The following is a 13,661-nucleotide window of genomic DNA, read 5'->3' as shown; positions in this document are numbered from 1 at the left end:
AAGACAACCATCACAATATATTTCATATCACAGTAACTAAACACAAGGAAGTGATTACTATAGAACAAGAACATACGTGGTATGTAACGACAGGTGGTGCATCGGAGAACAGACAGCATGTGACATGGAGAACAAGAGCATAAAACTATGTTTTGGTAAAATGAACATACTGTGGGCTGATACCTAGATTCCAATGATAGTTTCCTTTCAGAATTAGATTTAATTTGAAACTTTTGTAACATAATAAGTTGTTGTTGCCAGAATGTCTCCAAACAGTACTGTCACAGTGGCTTTCTTTAGATCAGTGTACAATAAGAATTACTATCTACCCAGCCTTCATCAACCAAAGGCATTGGTATGAAGGTGTAGTTATGCTTTTATAGCATGACATCTCTCTTAGGACCTGGAGTTCATATCCTCTAATGTGGGACAATGACGACATTTATGCAAATAAAATCATGGTTCACTATGTCACAATTCACGCAAGGATGCAAAACAAATTATCCTCCAACACAATTATGTCCTGCCATGGCGAGCATGTCAAAGAGGTCAATATGCTGAGGAAAGCATCAGAATAACTGAATGATCAGTGAGGTTATCAGCATTAAATCAACTGAACACATATGGAATTCTTTAGGCCAATGCCTACTTGGCTTGTCAATCTACACGAACCTTACAGAAACTTCTCTTGAACAGCAATGAATATAGGTGTCAAGTGGAATAGTTTCTTCAACTACCAGGAATGTGTCGCAGCTAACAATGATCACATTTCTTATTAGAATGTGATTAAAATATTCTGTTACATTTATACTGTTATCTCTTTGCTATCAGGTTCAATTTGACCCCAGTATCTTCATCAATACAATGTGTATCTAAAATGATAACTTAGTTGTAAGATAATTATGTCCACCAAAATGGATAATTTCTCTATGTATACCCTGATTCCAACTAGTTAATTTAAGGCATGTATTACGTTACTGGACAGTTAAGAGCTCTAATGATTAAAATTCATTTGGATAATTTGTGTACAACTAAACATGGTTAGTCTGAAATTTTCAAATAATTCAGTAAATCTCTCAGAGGAAAAAAGGGGGTGTGCTTATTTCACAAGTAATGTCACATGACAGACGCTGCCACTACCTACAGGATCTTTCCTTGTGCAGTTACAAGAACAAAGCTGTTCAAGTACAGCATCTTTGCACACGGGTCCCCCGTTTCCTCAAGTTCCTCCTAACACCTCAATGCTGATAAATGCAGAGAAATAATGAATGATATTTAGCATATCATTCTATATTTCTTTTCACTCTCCTTAATTACTAGTCCAGATAAATTGTGATTTTTGCCTGGAAAGTTTTGGAGATGGTGTCAAAATTTTTTTATTTGTGTTTTTTTAGGGTGCCGATTACAATTTCAAACTTTGTCAATTCAGATTTTCAAAATAAATATTTAAAAAATTTCAAAAATTTTAGTTTTTCTGAGTTTTTGCTCCCAACTTTAGAATGATGCACCTGTCAAGCACAATCATTCTATACAAAATTATGAGAGATTAAATTCTCTACAAGTTGGATCTTAATGTATTTTTGGCCAATTGATCATTCTGCAGCAAGTGCTCAGGAAATAACAGTAGTCAGTGATCTCTCACTTATATCTGAAAATTATAATTTTTATCATCACTTACATTATTTATGCAATGAAAGATACTTTGTCTTACCGAACCACTTATTTTACTGGTTTGAGTTCCAATGCACTATTACAAAAATAAATAAATGAAATTTTCTGAAAGGTAATGAAGTGGTGGAAGTTGTATGAAAGTTAGATGCAAATAACATTATTTGTTACATATAAAAGATGGTTGATGTAACAGAAGATTAATATTTAAATCAAAGTTGTTCATGTTTTTTTATCCTTGAGGCAGCCTAGAAAATCTAGTCCTCTCCTCGGCCGGAAAAGGCATAACTGTTGGCAAACATTTCTTTCAGGTCACCTCCTTTCATTTTAAAACCTATTTATTCTATGAAAGGTCTAAAAGATGGTATCTACAGAGTCTTATGAAATTTGGAATTTCAGTATTTACTTGTGAATTTTCATATACAACAGCAGATCATATATTACTGCACATTTTTTAATGTAATTCTTCAGTCTCTTCCACTGCCTATAACAAAGCTGTGAAGATGGTTTTATAGTAAATAGGAGAAGTGTTTATAAATGGCTGGCAACCTAAAAATGTTATTTCATAAAAGATATCTTGAGAAGCTTTCTCCAAAAACCCTTTTAACCTCAGAGCCTGTTACACCTTTGATTTTACTATAAACCCACAAGAAAATGGAATAAGAAGTACTGAACACTAATAAATATTACGATGATCTTTTATCTTAATTGCAGGTAATCTGATATCATCATTGTGATCAAAATGTTGTAGCTGAAAAGCTTGACAAGTTTCCACACATTGTGCTGATGGTATTTCTTTTACTCGACGAATATTCTGATTTGGAACCAATACACAACTTGGGGTGATACCCATCACATGAAATGTGTTGTACCCATCAAGTAACTGAGTATTAAAATACATATTGTCATAAATAAATTCAGAGAAATGTTGCCCATGAACTTTAAAGGATAGATTCTTGATGGCTGATACTCAAAGCATAAAGCTTCACTGGAAGTTGTACGAAATTTCAACATGAGAAGTATCTTCTGGGGGTCTTTTTCTCGACCTCCTCCTTCTAATAAGTAATGAGAAACCTATCTGCAATGGCCAAAGAAATGAGTTTGGTCTTACATCACTCATTAATCTAGTGTGCAATAGTGGTTGACATTTCTTTCTTTGTCAATGTGCCTACAATTTTTCTAAGGCAAAAGTATCAATCAAAGTGCAGAGAGTATAAGGAACAAGCTCCTGGTGTCCTTTCAGAAAATAGTCTAGTGATTGGTATAGTGCATTAGTGAAGTCATGGAACTATGTCAGTTACAATTTCAGTTGCCCTCTGAATGGTTTAAAGACATCCTTCTAACTCTGAAGAAGATTTCTTGTGGTACCAAGACTTGCTGGATTCTCTTTACATATGTAGTAATCAAATTCCCATTGAGACATTGTTTCTGACATTTTTTGAGAACTGTTCCTGACATTTTTCACCTAGGAGACTAAGACTTAGACAGCAGTGCTTTCCATATCATTATTTCAATGCATGATTGTTCTAAGATTACATTATCAGGATAAAATGTTAAAGAATTTAGTCCTGCTTAGTTAGTGACGAATAACGTTACTCGAAAATTGTCTTCCCAAATTGTAAGCAAAACATCAGTAAAAAATTGATTTTTTTGTCTTTCCCATTTTTAAAATTATATCTGGGGAAAAATCAAGGAGGCAAATTTGAAATTCGTAGTTAGTCTCCCAAAAACCATAAAGGAGCAAATTTTTTTCAATCTCATCAAAACTTTCCAACCAGACCCCTTTCTGATCACTGAATGACTTGTTTCTTATCAGCACAGTTTCTAGCTCTATAGCTATACTCTACAAGCAATGTAGAGCAACAAGTAGATTCCATATTCCTAGAATTCTAGAAATCATTTTCACATGGTGTCTCACAACAGACTACTAATGAAGGTCTGAGTATACAGAACTGGGTCCCAGATATAATTGTGGCTTAAAGGCTTTTCACATACTAGAACTCAGTATATTGTCCTTGACAGAGAGTGCTCATCACAGACATGAGAATCATCAACAGTGCTCCAGGGAAGTGTGATAGGACTGCTCTGTTCTCCATATACATAAATGATCTGACAGATAGGTTGAGCAGCAATCTGCAGCTGTTTGCTGACGATGCTGCAGTATACAGGAAAGTGTCGTGGTCAAGTGACTGTATGGGGATACAAGATAGACTCTGACACAATTTCTAGTTGGCGTCACGAATGGCAGCTCGTACTAAATGTAGAAAAGGTACATTAATGCAGATGAGTAGGAAAAATAATCCTGTGATTTTTAAATACAGCATTAGTGGTGCTGCTCATCACGGCCACATCAATTAAATATCTAAGTGTAACACTGCAAAGTGATACAAAATGGAATGAGCGTGTATGGACAGTACAGAAGTCTAGCTCGTCAGTAAAGGAAACTGTGCATAGAACATTACTGCAACCTATTTTTAAGTGTCGCTCAAGTGTTCGAGATCCTCACTAGCTCAAATTAAAGGAAGACATCGAAATTATTCAGGGGTGTGCTGGTAGATTTGTTAGTAGTAGGTTAGGTTCGATCAACACGAGAGTATTACAGCGATGCTTTGTGATCTCAAATGGGAATCACCAGAGGAAAGAAAATGTTCTTTTCACAAAACACTACTGAGAAAATTTAGATAACATCATTTGAAGTTGACTGCAAAACAATTCTGCTGCTGCCAAAATACATTTCACACAAGGAACACAAAGATAAGAGAAATTACGGCTCATACAGAAGCATATAGGCATTTTTCCCACGTTCAAAGTGGAACAGGAAAGGCAATGACTAGCAGTGGTACAGTGTACCTCCACAGTCGCTTGTATAGTACGTATGTAGATGTACGTCACAGTGTGCGGCTGAGGGTACTTCTAGTAGCCCCTTTCCTGTTCCGTGCACAAATGGTGCACGGGAAGAACAACTGACGTCAAGCATTTGTACGAACTTAAATATCTTCAATTTTTTCTCTCTTGATCATTACACGATACGTATATGGGAGGAAGGAAAAAGTCACCTGACTTTTTGGAACATCTACTATAGTAAGTTTAAAAAAGACCTCTCTGTGATGCACACCTCTCTGGAGCTGACGAGCATCTTCACAACATTTTTGCGTCTATTAAACTAACCTGCGACCCACATCATCCCTCTCTGTCTCCTCGCTTAATCCACAGACAAATTGATCTGAGACTAATGAGCAAGACTACAAAATCAGTTGACCAAGCTACTTATTATGATGGTGAATTACATTTCCTTAAGATTCTCAGCCTAGCACCTGGTTTTCTTATAACTAATTTCACAGGGATCGATACTCCTGAATTTTTTACAGCTGTCAATATTTCTTGGGATTTATGTCAATAGTGAAATATAGCTGTAATTTGTCTTTCTGCCTATTTATGTGCAAAACTTTACATTTATTTACACTGAGGGTCAACCGCCAATCCTTGCAATAAACAAGTGTCGATCCTCAATGGATCTTCCTAAATTTTGGTACAATTTCCTAGCACTGTAACTTATCTTCTTTTTTATCTCACACTTTAACTCTGTTGAAATTGATTTCTCACGCTTTAACTTTGTTGAAATTGATGTGCTGAATCCTATTTGCTACAAAATCCTGAATCCTGGCACAAAACTGGTTTGAAATTCAATAAACTTGAATTTTGTTCAGTAAGCAACAGTGCAAAACTGTACTGAATGCCTTCTGGAAACAAAGGAACACAGCATCAACTTGGGCACCATTATCTCCGGCCCACTGGACCGATGGATAAACAGACACAGCAGAGTTTAACAAGATTTTTGTTTGCAGAATCCCTGATAATTCCTACATAGGAGATTTTCATTCTCCGAAAAGGTCCTAACTCACAAGCAAAACACGTGTTCCACAGTTTTCCATAGACTGACACCAGCAACATAGTCCTATAATGACTACATGTCTGTGACAACATGTCTCGAAAAGGTTTCAGTGTGCGCCTTTTCCCAGCGGCTGAAAACCCTTTGATGCTCCAGCATCTTAAGACACACAGCTGCTAAAAGGGGAGCAAATTCTTTCACATAATCGGGTACAAAATTGTATAGGGATATCATTAGGTCCAGTAGCTTTTCTTCTGCTAAGTGATTTTAACTGAGTTTCTAATATGCATTCACTTAACTTCACATCTGCAGTTTTGGAATTGCGGTGATAACTGATTGGAGGAACCCCATACAAATATTCTGCAGTAAAACTGTTTCAGGACATGGAATTCATTATATTGGTTCTCCCCGTGTCTTCTTCCATTTTGGTGCCAGAATCATCACCGATCAACTAAATTGATGGTTTTGTTCTGTACACTGACTTAATGCACCTGTTCGTTACCACACTAACGAGCAGGAGCATTAAGTCAGTGTACAGAACAAAACCATCAATGGATTCTGCAGTGTGCTAGCTTGTAACACAGTAAATTGAGCTAGACCCACATTGGATCTGCATGGAATTTCACCAATCATGGCTTGTAAAACGGACAGCCTCAGTGTGGTTTTTATGAGGTTTCCCACACTTCTTTAGGCAAATACTCAAAAAATACAATAAACAAGAAGTTAAAATACAATTAAACACAGACCACAGTTTACGGAATTCACAGACAAGTGGCAGGAATTCACAGACAAATGGCACACACACAACTTTTCTCCATTAAGCAACCAATGACTGTGGTAATAGGACGGGCATCCGGTTACATTAAATAAAATATGCATGCATGCATGAAGGAACACTGCATCAAATTTTACAGACACTGCACTAATGTATTTCATGCCAAAACCAAGGTAGTCTGACAAGAAAACTAAATAAATCTCTCCCCATGTGGGAATCACATAACTGTGTGAGCACTATGGCAAGCAGACATGGGGACGTATGGAAGTTTGGATCTGTCCATGAAATGTGCTCGGACAGCCAAAGCAGTTAAGGTGACCACTCCCAGAAAGCACGCACGAAACACGGGTTTGGGTCCCAGTCCACCACAAATTTTCATTTGTTTTTAGTAAATTGTACTGCTGCATTGATTTCACAAAATTTTATTCCATTTTTACCATGGGCACATCTCTCCCTCAATAAAGGATTATGATATATTTACTTCATTTGGATTTAAGTCTTCAAATGTCAACCACATTTGAATAGTGATTTAGAGAACAGCTGGACAGTTATCAATCAGTAATTACCCCATGTTCACATATTTCTGTATTTTCATAAGCATGTAAGCATGCACGGAAAAGGCAAATGCAAACACCACACACACACACACACACACACACACACACACACACACACACACACACACACAGAGAGAGAGAGAGAGAGAGAGAGAGAGAGAGAGAGAGAGAGTACATTCAGAAAGGAGGATAAGAATGGGAATGTATGTACAATCCTGTGAAAGTAAGACATAGAAACTGCAACTGATGAGGAAAAAGATCAATTACTAGCACCAAAGCATCAAAACTGGATACACACCTGTCCGACTGGTACAGTGTGAAGTCTTGGCATGGGAGACACCGATTTCCGTTCTAGGACAGACTGTTGCATTTCCACAAAATCTGGACGTTCTTTGTTATCAGGCACTGTCTCAAGATTGACAGTGTCCTCTGTGTCATCTACAGTTCTTCTAGTCCTGACAGCAAGACTTTTTGGATCAGTCTTACCATTTGCTTCTGAAGAACCTGCAGGTAATGTATAGCCTCTGTTTGTGGCAGCATCAACTGTTGGTTTTGACTGATATGCATTATGATGTTTGCGGTTCAGTGCTTTATTTGCAGAATAGGGATTAGTCTTCGAACCTACATTTTGTGAGACAGTTGTAACTGTCCCTTCAACATTTCCATATACTGTCCGTGATTGGAAGTCTGTTTCAGGAGGTACTATTTCCACATTCTCAACATCCCCATTGCCTTGAGTACAGTTCACATCAGATATATCTAAAACATTTGTACCAATACCTGCAGGTGCATGACATTCTGTCTCAATCCTATTTTCATTTGCTTCCAAGTTAACAGTAGCCAAATCTGAATCAATCTGAACAATGTCCTCTTGCTTATTATCTACTGAATTAGTATCTGAAAAACTCCTACTTCTTTCTGGCTCTAGCACAGACACAATCTTGGTTTCATCTTGAGCCAATAAAGAAGCAACATGTTCCTTTGCTTCTGCAATACTGTTTGAATTATCCTTAGATCTTTCTCCTGTGTCTGTAATATCAGCAGGCACACTGGAATCTCTGGGCTGTATAATACCTTCTACTCTCTGGTTGTGAACACACTCTTCTGCTACTTGTACATTTGCAGAGCTGCTACCATCACACTGCTGCACATCATTTGCACACACTGTATGTTTCACACTATCTGCCATTGCTGCAACATTTTCTAAATCATTTGCCTGTGGCATAGCTTCTTTATGGTCTTGCATTTGTGTACTCCTTACTGCAACTGAATCATTACATTCACCATTTCTAATATCATTACTAATGACGTCACTCGGTTGGTCTTTTCCTCCCACATCTGTAGTCCAGGTAGATTGGCCTGAAACACTTTCTTTGTAATGGTTGTCTACAGATGACATACTATCCGGTAATTCACTCCGCCAAATATCTGTCACTTTATCTGTACCTAACACACCTTGATGTACACTAGTAATTTGATCAGTTCTTGCATAATCTGATTTTTCTGTAACACGTGTCGCATTATGATCTGTGTTGTTAACATTTGTGTCTACAAATGTATTTTTTACATCTGTATCACTTAATGAAGGTGTAACACTAGAGAAATTCGTGCCAGTACTATTATCACCACTTGTGACACTAGCAGTGCTAGGTGTTTGCTCTGCATGATAAGTACTTGCATTGTTCTTCAGATTTTCACTTCTGTTATTCACTTGAGCCAATGACTGGGACGTATCACTGAATGAACTTGTCAGTGATAAAGCAGATGCATTTGAGGCATTACTGTCAACTTGTGTCAAACTACTCTGATACATTGATGCTCCTTCAACAGACCAATTCCAAGTATGATCTGGATTACTGTTATTGTTGCCAGGACTGCTGCTATTGCCCCTATTATTGTTCTGTGGTTCTGTATAATTAGAGGAGTCATCCCAGCCCCAGTTCCAAGGATCTTGATTGGCATCTCTGGAAAACAATATATCATACATCAAAATGCAAAATGTCAAGACAGTACAAAGAGTTACATACGCATAAAAAGTGTTATCATATTAACTCATTTACTATTTTGTAAATTCATAATGGAAAATATTAGCATATTGAAAACACATTCTAAGATTTTCTTCTTCCAGAAAACATTCTACTATCTGTGTAAGTAACACAATACACTCTCAAACAATCATTTTCTCCAAATCAACACAAATGAGAAACTGTGTTTTGAGGTGTAGACCCTGACAGTAGCACCCACATTCATGAATAATACTCACTGTGAATATCCTGCATACTGGTGATACTGTTGTTGCTGATGCTGAAAACTGTGAGACTGTTGATGGTGTTGCTGATGATGTTCAGGGTGGTGGTGGTGGTGGTGTTGCTGCTGCTGCTGTTGGTGTTGTTGCTGTTGATGATGATGATGGTGTTGCTGTTGCTGCTGGTGGTGGTATGCCACTGGCTGTTGGAACTGTTGGTGGTTAATCTGTGCTGCATCCCAGTCCCAAGATGGGGGACCAGATACTTCTGAGTGGTGAGGTTGCTGACTTGTTTTTATGTTATATGGTGCTCCATATGAATTGTAGAAATTCTGTGATGGGGCCTGATACTCAGTTCTGTTCTCCCACACCTGTATAAAACACATGCACTTTATATTATTAAGAGTAGATCATTTTTGTGTGTGTACTTCTTTACTTACTTTTTTTATTTTTTAAAATAGACTGGCAGTCTGATAATACATATTTTATACTGTTATAACAGTGTTACGCTTGGGGTCTTCTTGCAACTCTTACTTAATATTATGAAAATATTAACTGGTACATTGAAGACTTTATTTATGTGTTCCACTGTTTTGACATTTCGAAATAAGAAACTACACATTCACAATATATTTAAATTGTTTTCATTTCTGAAAGATACTTTTCACAAATTATTGTACATTGTAGTCTCTGATTTTGCCAGCTTTCAACATATCTATATCTAACGTGCTCCAATTGGTGATGCAAAATGAAACATCTCTGTCTGATACAGAGGTGACCACAGAACAATTGCCATCTTGTCAGTTCTGCAACACAATATTGGGGCTTCAGCTGTGATTTATTTTGCTATAGTGCACAAAAGCTATTTTTGTACTAATTTTCTACTCAGGTGTTTTGGCTGTTTACTTTATTTGCTATAAGTCTTTTAGGGCCTCATCTGAAGGCACTTCAGTACAGTTGTTGAAATACTACACAGCTTCAAGATACATTTTATTTTGGTAACTACACAGAAGTGCCTGGAGATGAATCTGTAAAACGTTTAAATCAACTGCAAATAATGTAACAATGGAAATGAGCGTATGGCATCATTGGCCGGGAGGCCCCTATTTGGGAAAGTTCAGCCGCCAAGTGCAAGTCTTGTTTCATTTGGTGCCACACTGGGCGACTTGCGCACCGGTGATGAGGATGAAATGATGATGAGTACACAACACCCAGTCCTGAGCCTAGAAAATCTCCAACCTGGCCGGGAATTGAACCCGGGCCCGCTGGCATGGGAGGCGAGCACGTTACCATCCAGCTAAGCAGGCGGATACGTAAACAATAAACACAGCCGAGTGGAAAATCAGCATGAAATTTGCCTTTATGCTCCACAGCAAAACACTGCGCACAGGTAAATGGTATGTGAGCTTCATAGAACTTGACATGCAAATAAAAATTAAAAAAAAAAGGCTGTGATAACTTCATAGCCTGCTTTGACGTTGGATGGAAGCACCACTCTATCAAAGGTGAGTGAAAGAGTGTGTTTGGGCAATAAGGAGGAATCTACCTTTTTCATCACCCGATGGATGGCAATGACACCCTGATCAGAGAGGTACATTTGGATTTTGGCCTCGGTCACACCATCAAGCAGCCTAGTGTAAATAACACCATAGGAAGAATTCAGAGTTCTATGGGCCTTGACACAAACAGGATAGCCATGGAGAAGTCAAGCGGCAATCAGTTGTCGTGCTTGAGAATCAAAAGAAGTCTCCAAAAGCAAAGTGCCATTCCATAAATGAGAGCAGGATTTGACAGGGCCAGCAATTGCATCAGCACCTTTCTGAACAATAACCAGATTTATCATTGTGAAAGACTGAACATCTTCAGCAAGTGAAACCACGAGGAACCATGGGGCAACTGGAAGGGTCTTTGAATCGTTAGCATCATTCTGTTTATGTTTTGTAGACATTGATAGCGAAGGTGATAGGCTCACTGTGAGAAAAACCCCCATGATTGCCAGCATCTCTGATGGTGCACTCCTTCCAATTGGGGACCCCCTTCATAAGGGGGTGCACCCGCCTTAGGTGATTGTTCACACCTCCCGAACACCTGACAGAGTGACCAATCAGCAATTTGGGAATGTAGCCGCTCGTGCAATCATCTCTCCCTGGGACTGGCCTGTACTAAGGGGGACGTATGAACCCTACCTGTTGACCCGGGGCTGGGAATTAGGCATTACCCAGTCACGTGTTATGCATCAGACGTGTGGGCTGGCCTACAGGAGCGCACAGGGAGGAAGAAGAAAAAGAGGAACCTCAAATGCTGAAGCGGAGGAAGGAGAGGAGAAGGTAAACAATGAAAGGAAAAGGGAACAAAAAATAGTGGTGAGACTGTTCTTATGTCAGTGATGAACATTCCCAGTAACACCCAAGACATGTTCCCCAAGGGAGGGGAAAAAGAATAGCAAGAGGATAGACGCGCAGAACAGAAGGGAAAAGTAGCTGTGAAGCCTGGGGCCCCATGGTAGCCAAGCATGAACCCACTTAAGAGTGCCAAGTCCCCGGGGTGGGGGAGAGTGAGGGGGAACTTGCTGAAAGAGGGCATTTAGGTCAGTGGGTGTAGGTGGGCTGTTATGAGGGAGATAGAGATTTAGAGATGGAAAATCATGACTACAGAATACAAGTGGACCTAGACGGCAACTGCTTCCAGTGTGCTATGAAGGGGGAATCCACATACTGACATCTGTATGGTCCAACGCGCAAACGCCGCTGGAAGCCCTCAAAGTGCCGACGAGGTCTGGCAGAATTCACAGACTCCATGAAGGATTTGCGAGTGGACATCAGTAAAATGAGATTCCTGGAGAAAGGTACAAGTTGCTGAGTAAAGGAAATAAGGGATTGCAACTCCATTAACTTATGGTAGTACCCGTTACAGTTCCATTGAATAAGCAATAAGCACAGAACGGGGATCCAAATGGGAGGTGAATGAGTTGGAGCCAATCATGCTGCTGAGTCACCATCCATCGCCAACAAGGACTGGATCACATCCATAAATAGGATGTCAGACTCGGGTTGTGAGGTGGAAGACGGCACCTCCAGGTGCACAGGGGGGGGGGGGGGGTTGTCCTGAGACTTGTGTCTCTTCTTCTTCTTCTTCTTCTCCTTCTCCTCTTTCATAGGTCCAGGAGAGCAGGGCAAGGAGAGACAGCAGGCTTTTGCAAAATCTGGACCTGAGACAGAGTGGGTGGCCTTCAGGAGCACGGACTGTAGGTTCTTTGGCCAAGCGAGTTGTTGCAGGCCTTCAACCTGGGAGACACCGGGGAGATGAGTCCTGGGTCCTAGGAGGGAACTTCATCACTGGCAGGCACCAAAAGAGGAAGGGGGTGGGGGAGGGGGGGGGTGGACACTTCTCTGGTTGGGTAGGGGGAGTGACACCAACAGGGGAGGCTGTGGGAACTGCAGGGGAGGGGGAGAGGAGAAGGGGTTGGGACTGGCTAAGGAGGAGGAAGGGGGGGGAAAGGACATATAGAGGCAAAGTTACGTGTCATCGACACAGGGTGAACATGATCATATTTATGATGAGTTTCAGTATAGGATAAATGATCAAGGGACTTACACTCCTGTACCTCCTTTTCCTTCTTATAAACCAGGCAATCTGGTGAGCATGGAAAGAGACGATTGTGACAATTAATACACATGGGCAGAGAAACACAGATACTCCCCTCATGAAGCGGGTGTTCACATTCACCACAGAGAGGATTCTCCACACAATGGCAGTGGGAAGACAAACATTGCAAAAACCTCATGGGTGCTGGAACATACAGCTTCACATCATACCAATAACACATAATCTTGACCTTTTCCAGGAGGGTATCTCCTTCAAATGCCAGAGTAAAGGTGCTGGTATCTATCCAACCATCCTTACAACCTTTCTGAACACACCAAACTAAATGAACACCCCATTGTTCCTGATTGGCCTGGAGTTGCTCATCAGTTTGGAGGATGAGGTCTCTATGAAATGGCTCCCTGAACCATATTCAAAGGCTGATGAGGGGTAATGGACCCAAAGATGTCACCAAGATGGTCACAAGCATGAAGGGCTGCAGATTGAGCAGCATAAGAAGTTTTGAGTAATAGCAAACCTGACTACATATTACCAAGAGACTTCACTTCACCACATACAAGGTAGCAGGGAAAGTTATTTCTCAACAAATCGGCGAGCCTGGCTCTCCTCCCCGCATGTAGCCAGGGAAGGGAACAGGGTCATAATGATGGCATTAAATGATTCATTGACAACATAGAAGAGTGGCTATGTTTTTTGGAGCTTAATGTGTTTCATACACAAAGCATCCACATTGACACCACTCACTCCGATCAGGGGCTCTCCCTGTGAACCCCACCAAGCCACAGCAAGGGCCATCCGGCACAGCGGCTGTTGCCGGAAGTTCCAGTGCTCCAGAATGACAAGCAACCACTCATAGGCATAGAAGCATTGTGAGGGAGCTCAGCCAGATGGGTATATAACAGTCCCACAACACTGGCTGGCTAC

General features: G+C 40.1%; 1 protein-coding gene across 3 annotated transcripts in view; it reads right to left on the bottom strand.

Moving 5' to 3' along the window:
- The window catches only part of LOC124723218 (protein transport protein Sec16A-like), a 228,572-nt gene that overhangs the window by 180,635 nt on the left and 34,276 nt on the right, over positions 1-13,661 (bottom strand). For all 3 annotated transcript variants that reach the window (XM_047248405.1, XM_047248404.1, XM_047248406.1), the window contains exons 3-4: positions 9,153-9,505; positions 7,188-8,853 (exon numbers count right to left, since the gene is read on the bottom strand). In XM_047248405.1, coding sequence (XP_047104361.1) covers positions 7,188-8,853; positions 9,153-9,505 — 2,019 coding nt within the window. The remainder of the gene's footprint in view (positions 1-7,187; positions 8,854-9,152; positions 9,506-13,661) is intronic.

Source organism: Schistocerca piceifrons, chromosome X (genome assembly GCF_021461385.2).
Source record: "Schistocerca piceifrons isolate TAMUIC-IGC-003096 chromosome X, iqSchPice1.1, whole genome shotgun sequence".
In the NCBI taxonomy this organism is placed as follows: domain Eukaryota; kingdom Metazoa; phylum Arthropoda; class Insecta; order Orthoptera; family Acrididae; genus Schistocerca; species Schistocerca piceifrons.
This window is presented reverse-complemented; position numbering and strand designations above follow the sequence as displayed.